This window comes from Pimephales promelas, chromosome 22 (genome assembly GCF_988280905.1).
Source record: "Pimephales promelas chromosome 22, fPimPro1.hap1.1, whole genome shotgun sequence".
Taxonomy (NCBI): domain Eukaryota; kingdom Metazoa; phylum Chordata; class Actinopteri; order Cypriniformes; family Leuciscidae; genus Pimephales; species Pimephales promelas.
The window spans coordinates 319,382-332,288 of NC_142790.1; the positions used below are offsets into that span (position 1 = coordinate 319,382).

The window sequence follows — 12,907 nt, forward strand, 5'->3', positions numbered from 1 at the left end:
TGATCCATAAGAGGAACAGATGGCGATCCCGCTCCAGCATCCGGGATTATACAGCAAACAAATCCATGAAGCCCTTCTGCCTCTCTCTCTCTCAGTCTCTCTCTCACACACTCTCTCTCTCTCAGTCTCTCTCTCACACACACTCTCTCTCTCTCTCTCTCTCTCTCTCTCTCTCTCTCTCTCTCACACTCTCTCTCTCTCTCTCTCTCTCTCTCTCTCTCTCTCTCTCTCTCTCTCTCTCTCTCTCTCTCTCTCTCTCTCTCACACACTCTCTCTCTCTCTCACACACACACACTCTCTCTCTCTCTCTCTCACACACACACACACACATTTATTCTTTTACATCGGGTGCTATGCAAAAGTGAAGGAGATTTGCGAATAAACTTTGATAAAATGTTAACATATCAGTCTTTTTACTCATTATTGTCATGTAGCCTACTACTATTCTCTCTATTGGAGACTTAAATAAATCCATTGGCGCTGCACTGTAAAGAAATGTTATTGGTTTAACCTAAAAAAGTTATCGGATTGCCTTAAAATATCGAGTTCTTTGAAATAAAAAAACTTGAGTTAATGCAATGGAGATTGATTTAATCGACAGACACTCAAAATATGTTATCTCAACAACATTAATTAACTTTGATTTGACAAAAAGAAACAAAAGTTGTAATAAATCATGAAAATATGTTTTTACAGTGCGGTCAGTATCAATAAATGCCGTGGGGTTGTTGTATAATAGGCTGTAATACAGAGAGATCACATGGGTATTGTTGACTTGTAAATCTTCTGAAGAGATGCAAGATTTTGCGTTGAGATTTTACACACACACACACACACACACACACACACACACACACACACACACACACACACATCTTCAGTTTTGGCCAATCTATATATAGAGTCCATCTGTGCTTCTGAGCGGGATGTCCATATACTTCTGCTGCTCATCTCCTTATTTCTGTAAGATTATAATGTTGTGTGAAAATCTTCAAGTGTTATGAAATGACCTCCTCAAAACACACACACACACTCATCTGGACATGTGTGTTTGGGGATGAGGGACACACACGCCTGGTTTCGGGATGATTGGACCTGCAGTCCGTGACGCGTGTCATGTTTAATGTAATTATAATTCCCTTGTAGATGAACGGGGAAATTCTTATATTAGATTTTTATTCATCACGATTATTCGCATCCAAAATAAAAGTTTGTTTCTATAATATATGTGTGTGTACTGTGTATAATTATTTTGTGTACAGAAACACACATGCATGTATAAGAAAAATTTGTTAATTATATAAAATATTTATATAATATAATGTGCACTCTTAAAAGAAATGGATCTATTTAGAACCAGAAATGGTTCCATCCCCCGCTTCATATTTGGAACTCCAAAATGGGTCTATATAGAACCATTTTTTTGGTAAAAGGTTCTATTGGCCAAGTATGGAACCCCAGGGTTCTATATAGAAACCAGAGGAACACTTTTTTTAAGAGTGTATAGAACCTTTTAGGGGTTCCAAATACGTAGCGCTGAAAGAACGTTTTAAGGTTCTATATAGAACCTTTTCTTCTAAGAGTGTATATGTAAATATATATATATAGTCTATACATGCAAATATATACATGCTTGTGTCTGTATTTATGTACACAAAATAATTATACACACTACACACACATATATTAGCCTATATAAACAAACTTTTATTTTGGATATTTATATTAAATATGATTAATTGCGATTAATTGTTAAATTGTATCCCCCAGATACAGATCAATCCCAGATTTTCAGTGTGTTCTTCTCAGATATATGCAGAAACTTATAATGACAGCTCACAAAATGCGTCCATCAAATGCACAATACTGCATGTGTGTGAGTGACGAGCTGTGGAGCAGCAGTGTCCTCTGCTGGACGATCCGAGTCCCACACCCTGAGGAGTCGCACGCTTGCACTACTACAGCTCTTCAGACATATCTGAGGATCCTCCTGCACGCTCCAAGCTCAGCGTCTGACCTGTACGTCACAAAACAGCCCATACTTCACCGCTGCACTTGCAGAGACGATCTCTGACTCCTGCTATTCCTGGCCTGAGGACAGATCACTGGAAATACACTTCTACAAAGCGTCTCTCACATCAACTCAAGGCACTATGACAGTTCTAGCTTATAATATCTTGCGTCTGCTGTTGCTTCTGTCCTTTGAAAAGCCTGTGCTTTAATAATGAAGCCCTGCAGAGAAACTAAAGCCCACAGACAACACTTTTCAGTAATGCTTTGACAATTTAAGGGGAAACGTTCTTTGAATAACATTTACAGAACATTATTAGGCTAATATCTGATTAATAATCTGATATCCTGAAATTAAGAGACACATTCTTAGAACAACATCTGTATTATGCCATTTTTACCTGAACACTGATAACATTAAGAAAAAGTTCTGAGAACATGTTCATTTAGTCATTTGTACTTGATGACCTTTATGACCTTCCTGGAATGTTGCAAATAAACACGTAAAGAGTTATGTTAAGAGGACATTGTACTAACATTATCGTTACCTTTTAAATAATGTTCTGTTTACAAGACAACTGTACCTTGGCATTAGAGACGAGCTGAAATGAGTCCTGTATTTCCTCTCTCTGCACAGGAGAATCGCACGGCTGAAGACACACGGGCTTTTGAATATCTGAAGTGCCAGAGAGAAAGAAGTGATGAATAAAAGAGAGAAAGAGTGAAGGTATGGGCATATAATGAGTGAAATGAGCGGAATAGGATTCACCAATCGATATCCTCATGTTTTATTGATTTCTTCATTGTTGGGCAGAAATCAGATGTTCTGTGGAGTTGCTCTGATCTCAACATTAGTTTCAGATCTAACTAGAAATGTAGTCCATAATAAACACTGCAAGCCAATTCCATTCATTTTACAAGGCATATTTCAACTCTGCTTGAAATAAAAGAACAGGTCTGAGTTACGTCTGCTGTCATCAGAAATCACAGAGGGCAGAGTTAATCAGGAAAGTTGAAGTTTAAAATAATACAAAGTAAAATTAAGTTACACTGAGTGATATAATGTTGATATAATATAATTCACATTGTGAATTATAAAAAAATGTTGCAATTATGACATATAGAGTCATGGTTGTTAAATATAGAGAAATAAAGTCACAGTTGTGAAATATAGAGAAATAAAGTCACAGTTGTGAAATATAGAGAAATAAAGTCAGAGTTGTGAAATATAGAGAAATAAAGTCACAGTTGTGAGATATAGATAATTCTATATATAATATATTTCACAATAAATTATTCAGGCATGGTATAAAAGTTATAATAACAATAATACAAATAAAAGCTCAGGCACACACATTTTTATACAGAGCCATTGGGGACTGAAAAAATATGAATATGAGAACTTTAACATAATCTTGTCGCAGTATTGCCTTCCCCAAAACTTTGTGTAAACATATAGTTCTTCCACTTCTCCATTATTCCCATCGAAAATGTTTAGGGAGTAAATGCAAAGTTTTATTTGTTTTTTATATTGAAATATAATTTGTCCTCCTATCTCATTGTTTGGGGGTCCCATATTTTTACTCATTCCTTTGAAACCCTTTCATAAAATATAAAAGTAATAAAATTATAATACAAATAATAATTTAAAGAAGTTTCAAATATTTATTTTAATATTTATATTTATTATTTTCTTGATTGAGTGAAAACTGATTCTTGTTTGGAGCAAATACAGTTATATATATGAAGAGTTCAGGTGCAAAAGCCTCTAAATGCCATTTGAAATTTTCTTCTAAAATGACCATTTTTATCAAGCATGCATATTTAAGTTCAGTAATTTCACTTAAATGACAATTAATAGGTAATCTTCATTGCCATTTAAGTGAAATTACTGAACTTAAATATACAAGCTTGCAAATGGCACTTAGAGGCTTTTGCATCTGAACTCTTCATATATATATATATATAGGCAGGTACGAAATGAAACTAAGACAGGCATAAAGTTTGAACATGTTGTTTTATTCACACCATCTCTATCACTATGTTAGAAAGAACGTGATCTTCACTCCGCTATAATCCTATGCAGTTCATCTGTACACACTAGAAAAAGTCGATATAATGCTTTAGAAATTAAGCGAGGTGTGTGTAATGCCACACACACCTCAGCTCTCGTGTTTTTCTTCTTTTGTTATTTTTTGGAAAAGAAACAGTACAAGGCATTTCTATACAGCTGAGGAGGCATTAAAGGACACATAATTCATACAGAACAAAACAAAAAAAAGAGGAAATAACAAAACCAAATAATGGTTTAATAAAGGAATATACTGTTTGGACAAAAACACAATAACATTGACAGGTTCCAGCGACATTAAACTTCATTCAGCATTTCAGAAGAAACGAAACTGCAAACGAATCCGTTATATACACTGAGGTATAAACACATTGGTCTTCAGAGAAGGAGAGGTATTTTTCTCATGACTTTTTGACCTTTTTAAAACTTTTTATTGAATTTTTTTTTTGTCATTTTGAATGTTTTCTTTTTTTAAAAAGCAAGTGATGCAAACATTAGAAATAAGTCCCATGCAGTGCATCTTTCTAAGTGGAATAAAAAAAAAACGAAATATAGTGAAACATAGGCACCAAATAAAACACGATAAAGCTTTCCCCTGCCGTCCTCACACACAGCGTCCAGGTGAAATGCACCATGGGTAAAACTATTTTGCCCTTAAACGACCCACAGTTCTTCTAGGCGTTCGGTGCTGCCGGGCCACCGTCCCTCATGGGTCTTTCTCACAGTGTCTGTGTGATAGCATAGCTGTAAAAGCACAACGATTGCTAGCCAAGAGCTTGAGGTCTGTGTGAACAAATACGTTTGCATAAATGAGTAAAAGACCCGTGTGTTTTCATCACACCTCCTTCAAAATGGCTGACATTTAGTGAAATTATGCAAATAGACATTCACGTCTGTCACGTTTAGGCGGGACACGGCCTTGACTGGTTCGTGCTTATGTTAATTAGTAATCAACTGACACATCGTGTGCATAATAGTGTGAAACTGCATCTGTTTGTAGAGAATCACAGGCTTGTTAATGAAAAGCCACAGGTTTTCTGGGTCGTTTAAGGGCACATGATCATCTCTCAAGCGTCTGGCTACAGGAAATACAGCCGCTGCCAATCAAATCTCTTCATCGAGAGCTCAGACTTGACCAGTGTTGCCAGACGTACAATAATTATCGTATTTGTTCAAAAGTTTTGACCTCTGTGGCTTTAAGCTCGTCTTCTCGGCCAATCAACTTGGAGAATGACTCTCTCATGAGCACAAGTTAATGTTCTTTTGTATATTTTGTTGTATATCATTAACATGTCATCTCTGTATGTTTTGCAAGGAGGAAAAAAATAATAATTTCAACCTGATGTCGATATTTTAGCAATAAAGTCATTTTTGTGTCATGTCAGAAAGTTGTTGGTCAATAAATAGCTGTATTCTATACCTGTGACTCGTGTACAATAATTTTGAGCTTCAGGTACGAGACTTGGACATCTCCGTTCTGGCAACACTGGCCTGAGCGCAGGTGGATTCGAGCTACACTGACCAGGCGTGGTGGAGAACTTGAGCTACACTGACCAGGAGCGTAGAAGGACCGGGAGTACTGTAGAACCCGAGCTACAATGATCGGGAGCTCTGGAGAACTCAAGCTATACTGACTAGGAGCATTGGAGGACCAGGAGTGCTGGTGAACTCGAGCTACACTGACCGGGAGCACTGGAGGACCGGGAGCACTGGAGGACTCGAGTTACACTGACCGGGAGCACTGGAGGACCGGGAGCACTGGAGGACCGGGAGCACTGGAGGACTCGAGTTACACTGACCGGGAGCGCTGGAGAACTCGAGCTACACTGACCAGGAGCACTGGAGAACTCGAGCTACACTGACCAGGAGCACTGGAGAACTCGAGCTACACTGACCGGGAGCACTGGAGAACTCGAGCTACACTGACCGGGAGTGCCGGAGGACTCGAGTTACACTGACCGGGAGCGCTGGAGAACTCGAGTTACACTGACCGGGAGCGCTGGAGAACTCGAGTTACACTGACCGGGAGCGCTGGAGAACTCGAGCTACACTGACCGGGAGCGCAAGAGGACTCAAGCTAGACTGACTGGGAGGGTTAGAGGACCGGGAGCGGTAGAGGACTCGAGCTAGACTGACTGGGAGGGTTACAGGACTGGGAGCGGTAGAGGACTCGAGCTAGACTGACCGGGAGGTTTAGAGGACCGGGAGCAGTAGAGGACTCGAGCTAGACTGACCCGGAGCGCTGGAGGACTCGAGCTAGACTGACTGGGAGGGTTAGAGGACCGGGAGCGGTAGAGGACTCAAGCTAGACTGACCGGGAGGTTTAGAGGACCGGGAGCAGTAGAGGACTCGAGCTAGACTGACCCGGAGCGCTGGAGGACTCGAGCTAGACTGACTGGGAGGGTTACAGGACTGGGAGCGGTAGAGGACTCGAGCTAGACTGACCGGGAGGTTTAGAGGACCGGGAGCGGTAGAGGACTCAAGCTAGACTGACCCGGAGCGCTGGAGGACTCAAGCTAGACTGACCCGGAGCGCTGGAGGACTCGAGCTACACTGACCGGGAGCACTGGAGAACTCGAGCTACACTGACCGGGAGTGCCGGAGGACTCGAGTTACACTGACCGGGAGCGCTGGAGAACTCGAGTTACACTGACCGGGAGCGCTGGAGAACTCGAGCTACACTGACCGGGAGCGCAAGAGGACTCAAGCTAGACTGACTGGGAGGGTTAGAGGACCGGGAGCGGTAGAGGACTCGAGCTAGACTGACTGGGAGGGTTACAGGACTGGGAGCGGTAGAGGACTCGAGCTAGACTGACCGGGAGGTTTAGAGGACCGGGAGCAGTAGAGGACTCGAGCTAGACTGACCCGGAGCGCTGGAGGACTCGAGCTAGACTGACTGGGAGGGTTAGAGGACCGGGAGCGGTAGAGGACTCGAGCTAGACTGACCCGGAGCGCTGGAGGACTCGAGCTACACTGACCGGGAGCACTGGAGAACTCGAGCTACACTGACCGGGAGCGCAAGAGGACTCAAGCTAGACTGACTGGGAGGGTTAGAGGACCGGGAGCGGTAGAGGACTCGAGCTAGACTGACTGGGAGTGGTGGAGAACTTGAGCAACACTGACCGGGAGGGTTAGAGGACCGGGAGCGGTAGAGGACTCGAGCTAGACTGACCCGGAGCGCTGGAGGACTCGAGCTAGACTGACTGGGAGGGTTAGAGGACCGGGAGCGGCAGAGGACTCGAGCTAGACTGACCCGGAGCGCTGGAGGACTCGAGCTAGACTGACCCGGAGCGCTGGAGGACTCGAGCTAGACTGACCGGGAGTGGTGGAGAACTCGAGCTACACTGACCGGGAGGGTTAGAGGACCGGGAGCAGTAGAGGACTCGAGCTAGACTGACCGGGAGTGGTGGAGAACTCGAGCTACACTGACCGGGAGGGTTAGAGGACCGGGAGCAGTAGAGGACTCGAGCTAGACTGACCCGGAGCGCTGGAGGACTCGAGCTACACTGACCGGGAGGTTTAGAGGACCGGGAGCAGTAGAGGACTCGAGCTAGACTGACCCGGAGCGCTGGAGGACTCGAGCTAGACTGACTGGGAGGGTTAGAGGACCGGGAGCGGCAGAGGACTCGAGCTAGACTGACCCGGAGCGCTGGAGGACTCGAGCTAGACTGACCCGGAGCGCTGGAGGACTCGAGCTAGACTGACCGGGAGTGGTGGAGAACTCGAGCTACACTGACCGGGAGGGTTAGAGGACCGGGAGCAGTAGAGGACTCGAGCTAGACTGACCCGGAGCGCTGGAGGACTCGAGCTACACTGACCGGGAGGTTTAGAGGACCGGGAGCAGTAGAGGACTCGAGCTAGACTGACCCGGAGCGCTGGAGGACTCGAGCTAGACTGACTGGGAGGGTTAGAGGACCGGGAGCGGTAGAGGACTCGAGCTAGACTGACCCGGAGCGCTGGAGGACTCGAGCTAGACTGACCCGGAGCGCTGGAGAACTCGAGCTACACTGACCGGGAGGGTTAGAGGACCGGGAGCGGTAGAGGACTTGAGCTAGACTGACCCGGAGCGCTGGAGGACTTGAGCTAGACTGACCCGGAGCGCTGGAGGACTCGAGCTAGACTGACCTGGAGCGCTGGAGGACTTGAGCTAGACTGACCCGGAGCGCTGGAGGACTCGAGCTAGACTGACCTGGAGCGCTGGAGGACTCGAGCTAGACTGACTGGGAGCGCTGGAGGACTTGAGCTAGACTGACCGGCAGCGCTGGAGGACTTGAGCTAGACTGACCCGGAGCGCTGGAGGACTCGAGCTAGACTGACCTGGAGCGCTGGAGGACTTGAGCTACACTGACCGGCAGCGCTGGAGGACTTGAGCTAGACTGACCCGGAGCGCTGGAGGACTCGAGCTAGACTGACCTGGAGCGCTGGAGGACTCAAGCTAGACTGACCTGGAGCGCTGGAGGACTCGAGCTAGACTGACCCGGAGCGCTGGAGGACTCAAGCTAGACTGACCTGGAGCGCTGGAGGACTCAAGCTAGACTGACCTGGAGCGCTGGAGGACTCAAGCTAGACTGACCCGGAGCGCTGGAGGACTCAAGCTAGACTGACCTGGAGCGCTGGAGGACTCAAGCTAGACTGACCGGGAGCGCTGGAGGACTCAAGCTAGACTGACCTGGAGCGCTGGAGGACTCGAGCTAGACTGACCCGGAGCGCTGGAGGACTCAAGCTAGACTGACCTGGAGCGCTGGAGGACTCAAGCTAGACTGACCTGGAGCGCTGGAGGACTCGAGCTAGACTGACCTGGAGCGCTGGAGGACTCAAGCTAGACTGACCTGGAGCGCTGGAGGACTCGAGCTAGACTGACCCGGAGCGCTGGAGGACTCGAGCTAGACTGACCTGGAGCGCTGGAGGACTCAAGCTAGACTGACCTGGAGCGCTGGAGGACTCGAGCTAGACTGACCTGGAGCGCTGGAGGACTCAAGCTAGACTGACCTGGAGCGCTGGAGGACTCGAGCTAGACTGACCCGGAGCGCTGGAGGACTCAAGCTAGACTGACCTGGAGCGCTGGAGGACTCAAGCTAGACTGACCTGGAGCGCTGGAGGACTCGAGCTAGACTGACCTGGAGCGCTGGAGGACTTGAGCTAGACTGACCCGGAGCGCTGGAGGACTCGAGCTAGACTGACCCGGAGCGCTGGAGGACTCAAGCTAGACTGACCTGGAGCGCTGGAGGACTCGAGCTAGACTGACCCGGAGCACTGGAGGACTCGAGCTAGACTGACCCGGAGCGCTGGAGGACTCAAGCTAGACTGACCTGGAGCGCTGGAGGACTCGAGCTAGACTGACCTGGAGCGCTGGAGGACTCGAGCTAGACTGACCTGGAGCGCTGGAGGACTCGAGCTAGACTGACCGGGAGCGCTGGAGGACTCAAGCTAGACTGACCTGGAGCGCTGGAGGACTCGAGCTAGACTGACCGGGAGCGCTGGAGGACTCTGGCACGGCACTACAGAAACAGCTGGATGGAGATGTGTGCGAATCTGAAACCAAATGCTGGTAATTAAAAATGCGAAAGCTCAAATCTGTAACTGACAAGAGTAAACAAGGTTCAGCCGATGAGGAAATGATCTCAGGTTGTTCCAAACCTCTGAACACTGAAAGAGATATTTTGTAGAAAATGCTGGCTGCTCTTGTTCATGCATTCACAGTGACCGGTTGAGACCGAGCCGAAGCACTCAGATTAACCACTCGATCAAACCTCATTCATTCACAGAATGCATACCGCTACTTCTCCAAACACGCTTCTGTTCTCGAGCTGCAAACACTGTTGTCGAGCGCATGAGCGGCCGGAGCGCCTTAACGGTTTCTGTTAGAGCGGTGTCGTGTTAGCGGCCCCCAAATTAATAACTAATTATCGTTGCAACGGAAGTGAATCAATCAAAACTAACTTAAGCTGGACAATAACTTTATTTTAGAGCTGCGGTAAAGTCTAAACAATCTCTGTTACTGTAATCTCCTGTCAGCACTGTAAAACTGCAGTGAAATTTATAATTTCTCTATAAATGAAGGAGACTCGACTTCTCCAAGTCTGTGTTTGTTGATTTCCAGTGCTAACACAATTTTCGGTTGCACTTTATTTGAAGGTGTTCTTGTTACAGTGTAATTCTATATTTAAGTACTGAGTAATATTCATTTACAACATGTACTTACTATAGGGTTAGGTTGAGGGTTAGTTGCATCATTTAATGTTATTACTATAGTAAGTACATGCAACATATGCAACAAGGACACTGTGAGATAAAGTGTTGGAATTGGAATATCGAGCACGAGTCGCACGATGTTTTTACAATACCGAACTCATCTTACATGGGCATACAGGGTTGGAATGACATGAGATCATTTTCAATTTTGGTTGAACCATTTCTTTAAGTTTTTTGAAGCAAAATTAACTACGCTTATATTCCCTCAGACGAGCCGCTCTTCCCCTTTGAGCTCCGACTGCACGTCTTGATTTGCTTTTTTGGGTTCAATTTACACTTTTCCCTCCAGATTTTCTGTCAAACTGTACACGGTGTAGAGCCCCTAGCCTGACACACATAATACAGACATATTTATATACATTTACACATTATTTATAGACATTACCTCCATAGCCATACATTTAGCATTTCAACGTGTAGCAGGAGTCCTTTATTCATTCGTTCATTCATTCATTCATTCATTCATTGAACTCAACACACATTAATGCTCTACGGTCCCTCCAGACGACTGGCACGGTTCCCTTAGACTAATGCCATCTCACACAAGCTCTTAAACTCAGATGTTTGTCCTTTAGGAAAAGTGTCCAAAGTATAAGCACATCATAATAAAAAGAAACTGAAGTTCCATGCTTAAATGAGCAGCAGAAACTGATACCTTGAGAAGATGAAGTAAACAGAAGCTCGTTGATCGTGACGTCTCGTTCTTCTTCATGAGCGCAGGAACAGCACTATCACATATCCTCCGCTCTGACTCTACACAGCAAAGCTTGTTTGGTGGCGAGACGGTTCGTCCACCGACACACAACTGCTACATTTATGTATTCGGTTACATAGAGTACAGATCCTACCACACTATTACAGTCAGTTCCAACGCAGACAACAACACACACACCAACAACCTCCACATAATCGATTGGTCCCTTAAGGCTTGCTCAAAAGAGTTTTAAAGCAGTCCTTGATATTTTGACATTCTATTAAAAAATGTTGCCAAAAAATGTTGGAAAACCTATGGCTTAGTAAATATCCATTTGCTATAATAACGCCCCTCGCCGAGAAAGAAATAATCGTGTTTTCATTGGGCAACTCTCAGTTTTGCTATTTTTTCGCAGAATTTTTGCTTTCAGTTGTGTCCGTAGCCAGTCGCTGGCTTGCTATATATCTCCTTCAGTCCTTTTAACTCGTGGTTGGTTTCCTCCGACCGAAGGCGGGTGTCCAACGCTTCACACACCGGATTCCCAATGTGAAAACACACATTGCTCCATAAAACAAGCTGTAACGTGAAGAGGTCTGGATTGTTGTAACATCCCTCAGTGGTGCACCAATGAAGACAATAAAGAGGCAGAAATGAAGCATGGCACCAGCTAATCGGAGTGTGGCGGCCCACTGTCCCTCACTGTGCATAAGAGACGTTGGCGCGCGGAGCCCGCCTCGATGCGCTCGGACCGATGGGCCGGTCACACCATGAGGGAGGGTTGGTTGGTTTCAAAGCAGTGGCACTTTCTGGTAACACCTGGCTTGGAAGGCATGGTTGTCATCGAAGTTGTTGTAGCAGAGCAGTAAAAAATATAAAGTAGATACGTTTCATCTATATTGCATATGTCGCAGCATGTTCGCCAAGACTGAATGAGGTCGTGCCCAGTTTTGTTTTTGCAAAAAGAGAACCAAAAAAACAGTTAGACTGAGCGGAAATTAAACGCAAGGTCATGTCAAATCAACCAAAACTTCAAATCAACCCGGCCACTGAACAAAAACGTTATAAATAATTAAAGAATCCTTCTTAGGTAGCACTTTCCTTGAACCCAGGCGAAGTATCTGTTGAGAATGAGAGCCCGGGACACCCACAGCACCAGCTGGATATGCATGTGGGGCGTTCATCATGAATCTGTGTTTTAAACCCACCTCTAAGTCCAGGCGGGGTTTAAGACCGAGGCGAAGGATGCGGAAACTAGCTGACGCTTCATTCAAAGTGCTAGCGTCCTCTCTCAGACAGAGGTGATGCAGTAATAAAGGATAATGATACGGTGATGATATAAGCATGGCTCAGTGTAGCGGTCTACATCTTGATGCCCTCCTGCTGGCTGAGCTGAGATAAAGTCTTCTTGATGCGCAGCGCGGTGAGGCGAGCGGCTCCGTTAGCGTACCAGCACTCCCTCATGATCTTGGCCATCACACGCAGAGCCTGAACACAATCAGAGACAGGGAAACACATGAGCAATGAAGGGGTTTGTCATCGTTATGATGCGCCTCGAGCCCTAGATGGGTAGAGCATTATTGGGGGCTCGTACGGGAAGTTTCTTCAGTTTCTCAGGGGTTGATTTTTTTATTAAAACTAATAGACTGGTTATACAAAAGTCACATTAAATCTGTCACGGAAAGACTTTTTATCATCATTCATACATCATTTATTTTAGTTACTTTTCAAATGTGTCCTGTATATATATAACGTCCTGTTCATGTTCAGGCTAACCTGTAAACCAGAGCAGAATGCAGACATACCATCTGCTTAAAACGCCACGCCAAACATTAGAAACACATGCTAGAAACTCGCTAGAAACACATGCTAGTGAACGGATC

General features: G+C 45.6%; 1 protein-coding gene across 1 annotated transcript in view; it reads right to left on the reverse strand.

Moving 5' to 3' along the window:
* Positions 1–10,748: 10,748 nt before the first annotated feature.
* Positions 10,749–12,907, reverse strand: part of tgfbr1b (transforming growth factor, beta receptor 1 b) — a 36,908-nt gene continuing 34,749 nt past the window's right edge. The window contains exon 9 of the mRNA XM_039666394.2: positions 10,749–12,512. Within this exon, the coding sequence (XP_039522328.2) occupies positions 12,387–12,512 (126 nt within the window). The 3' untranslated portion in view covers positions 10,749–12,386. The remainder of the gene's footprint in view (positions 12,513–12,907) is intronic.